Source organism: Pinus tabuliformis, chromosome Q (genome assembly GCF_031772625.1).
Source record: "Pinus tabuliformis cultivar Carrire ecotype Pingquan chromosome Q, CPIR1, whole genome shotgun sequence".
In the NCBI taxonomy this organism is placed as follows: Eukaryota; Viridiplantae; Streptophyta; class Pinopsida; order Pinales; family Pinaceae; genus Pinus; species Pinus tabuliformis.
In genome coordinates, this window is record NC_142296.1 from 1,321,703,957 (window position 1) to 1,321,713,351 (window position 9,395).

At 30.7% G+C, this 9,395-nt stretch overlaps 1 protein-coding gene across 1 annotated transcript; it reads right to left on the reverse strand.

Moving 5' to 3' along the window:
- Positions 1-2,362: 2,362 nt before the first annotated feature.
- On the reverse strand, positions 2,363-5,552 carry LOC149224702 (universal stress protein PHOS34-like). Its single transcript, XM_089386224.1, has 4 exons — positions 5,044-5,552; positions 3,483-3,586; positions 3,207-3,325; positions 2,363-2,807 (listed from the first exon to the last, which is right to left on the reverse strand). The coding sequence occupies exons 1-4, from the start codon at positions 5,210-5,212 to the stop codon at positions 2,726-2,728; spliced, it is 474 nt and encodes a 157-aa protein (XP_089242350.1). The 5' UTR covers positions 5,213-5,552; the 3' UTR covers positions 2,363-2,725.
- Between the last annotated feature and the right edge of the window lie 3,843 nt (positions 5,553-9,395).

Sequence of the window (9,395 nt, forward strand, 5' to 3'; positions counted from 1 at the left end):
AATTTAAATTTTGGAAGCCCTATTCCAAAACAAACATGCCTATAGACATAATTAATGGGTAACAAAATGAATTTTCAAATTACCTTTCCATTATATATATATATATATATATATATATATATATATATATATATTATATTCATAAAATTATATTCATAAAATTAATCACTATATTGTATCATATATTAAATAAATATCTCAAATTTCACATTCTTGCATTTATATTTTATTTTTCGTTATTTTTAATTTTGACAAGAAAATTAACCACAAGATAACTTTACATATTATGACATTGTTCATATTTCCTCTTATTTTATATTTACATTTTATTTTCATATTTCCTTGCTTTCCATTTTTAATAAGGGAATCTAATTTTATTTAATTAATCTCTTTTGAAACAAATTAAAATACTTTATATATATATATATATATAAACTCGTATATAAATGAGAGTTGCAATCAAACTATTTAATATATTAATACATAATTTTTTAAACAAATTCCCTGAAAATTATAAAGTTCTTAAAGATTTCAACAAAATTATTATATTCTAGAATTAATTTTAGGGTTTTAGCAATAGAGGCCATTTGATTTATACATAACTTAATATATTGTCTTATCAAAACACCATCTTACAAAACATATGAATTTGAAAGATTATTGGATCTATATCTATGGAGGGTATTTTGTTTGCTTCCAACCTTTGACAAGAGATTGGTTCAAATATGCTTCCATCACTAAGAGATTGGTTCAAATGTGCTTCCTTGTCACTATTATTTGGTCAATTCCAATAAAACCAATAAAACTAATAAAGGGATTTTCTCTCCTCCCAAGGCTGATGCACTTCAAACATTTGGTGGATGGTTGAGTTTTGACTTCATCCTTCTTTTTGCTTGGTTTTTTCCTTTATCTAGCTTTCAGGCCGACTCTGTTGTATTGCTGGATTTATTTCCATTCACTGATGTTTTTGACATTGTTTCTTCAAGATATGTCACGCAGGACCATGCTAGTCCATCCATTTCACCTTCTCAGCGACTCCTTGATAATTTTTTGACATTTTGATTCTTGATCGCCCTCGGCACACCTTTCCAATTCGTGGACATTTTTATAATGGAGGATGATATTGGGCTCACAATTCATAGAAACAAGACTATGTAACTCCTCTTTAATCTAATTAATGAAGGATGTCTATTTTTTTTCTTTCGAAAAAAAAAACTTCATTAATTCCTCATATCCCAACTCTTGTTTCAATTCTAGAAATTCTAACATCGAACACTCATTTTCTCTTCAACTACCTTTAATGTCTCAATGCCACTGTCCTTCCTAATTTCCAACTACTTTTAAACTTTTCAATATATGTCGTTGTGTTAATTTTGTCTTTGCATCGTCTACAGGACGCCTTATTTTGTCTCGCACTAATCTTTCTTCCGTCCCTCTCATTTCCTCTCATACAAAGAAAGTCATTCTTGGACTTTATCACAATAACTTGCACTTTTGTGAATTCCTTTACAAAAGTTAAAATTTTCACAAACCACTTGAAAAACTACAAAAAAAACTATAGCATCTCAAATTTCATGCCTTTTAGAAACTTCATATCCAACGAAGTAGAACAACAAAGAATGTAGGAGAATTGAGCTCCAAATTGTTATATGCATAAAACCACAAACTTTCAACCATATCATCTTACTAAAATAAGATGACAAAATTAAAATGAATTCAAACTGGTCACAATGTATATGAGAATATATAGAGACTCTAAATTATTAATATCTCATTAACCATCTTCCACCAATTAAGCTTTTGCAAAAACAAAAAACTCACAATGTACAAAGTAAAACAACAAATAATGTTAAGAAAGTTCAGTTCCAAATTGCTACATGTATAAAATCATATGCTTTAGACCATGTCACTTACCGAAATTAAAATATATTCGTAACTTGTGAATGTATATGAAATTGCATAATGATTCTGAATTATTAATACGACATCAACCATCTTCCAAAAAAATTTGAGTTTGTGCAAAAGAGAAAAAATCTATTAATTTTTAATGTATACCAGAGTGCATAATGATTTTGGATTATTCTATGGTATTACCCATTTTCCAAAAAATTTAGCCTTTCTAAAAATGAAAACAAATCCAAATTAAAAAAAAAAAAAAAATAACACAAATTAATATATTTATATACTCAGAAAACATCTCTTTTGTTTAAAGATTTCATTATTCATATAATAGATTTAATACAAAAGCATATAATAAGAATAGTACGTTAAACATTAATAATCTCACATATTAGAGCAGAACGTATCAACAAAAAATATTCACCTTTGCAAAACTAATTAATAGCACAACAAACCGTCCAAATCAATGAAAATAATATAGTAAAATATTTTATGTATTTTTTCTGACCTGGACAACTACAAGAGTTAGGGATAAAGGATTCTGAAGAAAATCCCATTAGCAGCTGACGATGATACAAACAGCCCAATGTCACACTGAATGAAAAACGAAGCATGTAGGTGTAATTACAAAACCCTGTTATTATTTGAAGAAAATCTGGTATTGGATTCGAAAATGAAATTATGGTCTCTGTCCAAAGCCTTGAAATAACGAAAGAAAAAGAGATAACCGATTTATTCTTTACAGGGAGACCATCAAAATGCCTTGGATGGTTTATACTCTCCAAAGCAGAGCCAAAACAGAGTGTTCCAGGAGCTAAATTGCAGATCAGCTGTGAGGCTTCTTTATGATCATTACAGCACACTTTGCATGGTGGGCACAATAGTCGCTGACGCTTCCCAAAAATGCTCTGCAATCATGCTCCCAAAACACCTTATAATTAGAACATCAAGGATCCACCATGAAAACATAAAGAACAAAAGGAGAAAACATACATATTAAAAAACAGCTCCCCACTTGTAAAAAATCAAAAACAAAAACAGCTATCCATACACAAGAATTGCACTCTCCTAATCTAATTACACAAGGAAATCTAATTTGTCACTTTTTACTAATCTAGAAAAGAATCAAATTTCTTCAAAATTTAAATGACTTGAAACCTATCATTTATGGAAATTGAACCCAGTAAAAAACATCAAATCTTATTGAACACTTTCCACCCAAAATCCCCTACCATGCACCACCAAGATCCCCTAGCTTTGCAAACAAACAGTAGCTGATAATAACTTGATGGTGTTTGCAGACATGCCTTTTGAAAGTGCCATAACCATGGCTGCCAATGACGAGAAAATCTGCCCCCACCTTCTTCACTGCATCACACAGTGCATCTCTCGCATCTCCTTTTACAATCTTCTCCTCCACTTTCGCCTGCAAAACACAATGACCAGAACACCTTTAACCTTGGATGCTTTCTTCCATAGTATTTTCTTCAAATTAATCTTTCACTGCAATGATTGCATACCCTCCTTTATGTTTTTTTTCTTAAGAACCCATTAAATTGATATAAAATGTACAGAAAACGCACCGGAGTCCCGCTGCAGATATCCCTCGCCTTCTGCATGACGGCCTCGGCAACATGGTCTTGATGTTTCTCCAAAGCTATTACAACTTCCGGTGTAAGTACAAAGCCTGCTCTCATCACAGTCACAAAACAATGAATAAAATAATAAGAACAACACGAATATAACTGTAGAACCAAAAGAATCATTCCTGGCCTTAGATGACAATTTTCTGTAGCTTCCAGATGCATTTATTTATCATTCCTGGCCTTAGATGACAATTTTCTAGCTTCCAGATGCATTTAAATAAATGAGTAAAGTGTTTTTGTTTGCCTTTTTTTTTCATTATTTTGAGTTTAGTTTCAGGTCAGTTATCTATGGAATGAAGAACTATTTACTCACAGTAGGATGTTATCATCAGAGGATTTCATTACCAGTAAAGTTGGGATAGATACTCCTAAATAGTTTAACCCCAAAAATAATTTACATCTTCGATTCTTTCCCATCAAATTTAAACCTAAAACTTAATAAGAACTAAACCCACTCTTTTACCCTTATAAATGAGGCAAGTTAACATTACATTCACCATGAAGTTACCGTAACTCTGCTTAGTGTAGAGTCTGTAAAGAGGAATTTGCAGGAGTTGACCCGGTTTAGGGTGGGGTTATTCTTATAAGGAAATATTTGATTGTTTTTCTCATTGACACCATGGCAGCCGTTTATACGAATGGGAACAGGAACATGATTGAGAACATGGTTGAGAAGTTCGCAACAATGAAAACACTACAGAAATTGGTTACATCAAAGTTTTCATGTAGGTAGAAAACTAGAACAGATATTAAAAATGAATACAATAATCACATAAATTTCAGTAAAATAAGTAGAAAGGTTAATTAATTGAAGAGAACACTTTCCAGTAAAATGAGTAGAAATGTTAATTAACTGAATACAACACTGTAACACTTTCCCTGTTTGAAGATTGGTCCTCTATCACTCTTAGAGTTTGACTAACAAATTTTTTATTATATAATGTTTAGAAGTTAATATTACTAAATAGTTTAGTTGGTGAGTTTGACTAACAAATTTTTTATTATATAATGTTTAGAAGTTAATATTACTAAATAGTTTAGTTGGTGAGCTTGGAACTGTTCACTGCAAGCACGAGATCAAAATCCCAGGGGATTCCTTTGTGGTATTATCAGCCAGGCATATTAGCAACCAAAAAAATGAAACTAACACCTTAACATGGATAAGATAAAAATCCTATGATGAATCATAGTCAAGGTATAAACCCTAACAAGTATTTAAATGAATTGAACCAGGTTGGCTTTGATCCTCTTTCTCTGATCAATCTAGCGTCAGCCAAGAGGTGCTTAAATAAATCAACCAAACCCTCGCTACATTAAGCAACGAGGCACTTTGAAAGCCAGCAGTTGCCCGCGCCACAGCCACAGAAGAAAGTGAAATTGCAGAAAGGGGCAAACCGGCACAAGCAGAATCTAGGTAACGCTAGAAATACAAAAGAATTACTCTGTTCACAAACAAAATCATAAAATAACTAAATAATTAGAACAATTCCTTACATACCAGGACCTCCGAGCCCTTCATAAGCTCCGAGAAGGCGCTTGGAATGGCACAAGATGAGAGTGTCGGTGGAATCAAGATGTAGATAATCAACAGCCCACTTTAAAGCATACATGCTCTCTTCGCTTTCGTCCACTGCAACTAATATCCTTCTTCCACTCGCGTCTTCCATTCTGTAATCGATTAGATTTCAATCCGCTACTTCTTCTGATTCACCCGTCTTCGATCAGCAATAACAATACCAGTAATGTAGCTGGTGTGGGGTTTTAAAACTCCATGATAGACCACAGAAATCTCGAATCTTCGGCAGAGTTCCCGCGGCGGCTTTTCGAGGATCTCGCTAGAGAGGCATGCTCTGCTTGCAGGTCCAGGTCAGTTACCCTGTGAAGGGGGGTTGAATGTAGGCATGCTTCGAGTGGAATAAATTATTGTGATTTGGACAGGAAGTTGCACTGACAGTTTGTACTGACAGTTCCACAAAAGAAGGTAAGGCTGTGACATTTCAAACGTGTTCACAATTTGCGGTCAATCCTTCCACTTTGATTAAAGGGCGTTGTCTACCAACGCCACAGGACAGCAGTTTTCTCTTTCAAGGAAAAAAAATTTGCAAAAAAATCTGAATGTTGTAGTATTTAAAGCTTTTTTTCGGTGGAAATGGATCATTAAAAATCCCGGAAGCCCATCCAGAATCCCTAAATTCTGAAGTTTCAAAAATTGCCGCAAGATTTGATGATAATCTTGCTGGAATTTCCATTAATCCAGCGCTAATTTGTGGGTGTTTTAGACTCCACTTAATCAAAGTAGTAGTCCAACTGTTATATGGTTTTGCTCTTTTACAGCAACCTAATTGGGTACTAATTTCTAGAAAGTTTCAGTCATATAATTTGTAAAATTGATTGTCACATGGTTTTGTGAGAAGGCTGAATTCATTTATACACTTAAAAACATATTTTAAATCATTTAGATTTATAATTTGAGTAAAAATTAATAATTGTCTCTAAAGTATAAAGAGACATTATAGGATTGTTTAATTGGAATTATTGAACTGGAAAAATTGTATTTTAGTTTGAAATAATAATTGTTGTATTAGATTTAGGATGTTTAGTATATTTGTGTTAAATTGACAATACACAATAAAAACAATAATTGAAATATCGAGATGATAAAGGTTGACTCAGATAAAATTTACCACTTAATTTACCAATGAATGGGCAATTTCTACTCAGAGTAAACAGCATGTACATATTACTTTTGCCTCATTTTAAGCATTTTATGTCCTTTGATGAAAGTAATTCAACATATTTTTGTCAATTCCTAATATAATAGTATTCAAAATATATGTTGTATTTTTATTTCCATTTATATTACTTAGTATAAGTGATTATCTCATTTAAAAAATTATTTATATATGTTGTAAATCAAAACAATGTCTTATTAATCTGTATCCCATTAAACTTTGCCAAAAAAATTCAGACTTCCATATATACCAGAATGATGACCAGATGTAAATTTCACTGTACAAAATACTTATTTAATTTCACATCCAATTTTGGTGTGATTAGATTCGTCTTTCATTGTGATTAGATTCCTCTTTCATTGTCAAAAACAATAAACAATAGTAGATTACATTTTATTACCATAAAAAATGTAAATGAAAAAAATGACAGATCTGTATTCAATTTCACTCCAAACTTTTGAAGTCGTTAGATTCCTCTCACATTGCCAAAAGCAATAGTAAACTAAAAGAAGGTAAGGCTGTGACATTTCAAAGGTGTTCACAATTGGCGTCTATCCTTCCACTATAATCAAAGTAGTAGTCTAACTGTTACAGTTTTTGTTCAGCCACCCAAATTACGTAGGGATTTTTAAGGATGTTTTAGTTATATAGGATGTTTTAGTTATATAATTTGTGGAATTGAGTGTTATTATTGTTTGAGGATGCTGAATTTATTTATATACAAAAAAAATAATTTGATTGAAAATTAGTAATTGTCTTAAGAAATATAAAGATGTAAAAATGTAATTTGACAATCAAATTGGAATTGTTGAATTGGAAAAATTGTATTTTGGTTTGAAATAGTAATTGTGGTATTACATTTAGGAATTTTTTTTGTATTCAGGCTTCTGTGATCCATAATGAATTAAGGCCAGATGAAGACGCAGAGCATCGCAAAGGCTTAAATAGAGATCAATGTATAGACCATAATTTCAAGTAACGGTTATATTTGAACAATAATATTTAAATTATGATATTAATTTATTAATATATTAAAAACACATATTATTAAATAACTACTATATTAAACCGGAAGTTTTTTAAAAATAATATTTTAATTAATTTATTAAAATCAAATATTATTAAAAAAAAATCAAAGTCAAACTCCAAACAAGAAGGGAAGTCAAAAATTATAAAAAGGAGTCAAGACCCTAATATACACTGGTCAAAAGATATATATATAATTAAAAATAAATGAATAAAATATATATATATATATATATATATATATATATATAAAGAAAAGAAAAAAAAAAAAAAAAATATATATATATATATATATATATATATATAAAAGTAATCAATAAATAAAACATGGTCAACAATAAAATATGGCTCATTAATATAGCGTTACTTAATAATATTTGTTTTTAATATATTAATAAATTAATATCATAATTTAAATATTATTGTTCAAATATAGCCATTGCTTGAAATTATGGTCTGCATTTTCCATGGTCTACCTCTGGTTCGAAATGGTCTGCATTTTCCATGGCCTACCTCTTCATCTGGTCCTTGTTGGTTCGAAATGCGTCGGCCAAAGATTTCTCTTATGTGATTTCTACTGAAAAACTTTACTTAATAGATTTAGGATGTTTAGTGTATTTGTGTTAAGTTGGTAATACACAATTAAAATAATAATTGAAATATTGAGATGATCAAAGTTGACCGAGATATAATTCACCACTTATTTTACAAATGAAAGATTTAAAATCATTGTGAAGAAATATTAATTTTCTAGAATGACTCATTCTACCAATGAAAGCTTTAAAATCATTGTGAAGAAATATTGATTTTCTAGAATGAACAATTTCTACTAAGTGGAACAACAGGTACATATTACTTTTTTCTCATTATAAGTATTCTATGTCATTTGATGAAGGATGAAGGGCATTCAACACATTTTTTTTTGCCAATGTCCTATATGGTGGCATTCAAAATTTATGTTGTATTCTTATTTCCATTTGCATTCCTTATTATTGGTGATTATCTCATTTAGGAAATTATCTATATTTGTTGTAAATCAAAACAATGTATTATTAATCTACATAAAATTGAACTCTGCCGAAAGGTTCATACTTCCATGTATGTAAGAATGATGACCAGATGTTCTTACTGATGAAGAAAAAAGAATGATGACCAGATGTGGTGTTTCACTGTGCAACATTTGTATTCAATTTCACACCCAATTTTTGTGCAGTTGGATTCCTCTCTCATTTTTTAATGCAATAGTAGATTACATTTTATTGCCATAAAAAATGTAAATTGAAAGAATGACAAATTAGAAGAATCCTATTATTATTGTACATTGGTTGCCTCAATAGCAGGTTTTGGATGACACTATTTACTTAAAGAGATCCTTACATAATGTACCACAACCAGTTGCCACAGGTTCTTTCATAGTACATCACATTCTACATATGCATGTGTGGAGAAACTCAAACACAATAGAGTGCCCCATCTCCATGGAGTCACAAAGTTTGTCTATACATATCAAATGAGCAGTGGTGCTATATGCACACTTTTCTCAGCAATGAAAAATGAGGTCTTCTTGTCACGTACAAAATAAGATGTTATAATGGATTCCATTTTGCTTTTATTCTTTAGTGGGAGAAATACAACATATATTACTTGAAAAATAGTTACATAATGGCACAATGAGAGTTACAACACTCTAAAGTCATGACTACAAGGAAACTCCAGGCCCTAAAAAGCCAGAAATGCTAGCATATGGACACTATTTCTAGATATTGAAGCCAAAAATTGATGTTCTATCATGTCCTCTTCACAGATGGAAATCAACTTTTGGATATATCAACATACTGTACTCTTAGTTTTGTATCCCTCTTTTTATTGAACAAAAGAATAGAAACACACGAGTGACCAAACACACCTCTCACATAATTATAGTTTAAAATCTTACAAGATTCTCAAAACTACTCAGATGATTACAGAGGAAAGGAAAAAAAAAAAAAATTTAATACAAGGCCATGAGAACATTTTGAAGTAAAGTTCAGACATATTAATCTTTTAAAAAATCTCTAAATGTAAAAAGATATAATTTAATTTATATAGACAT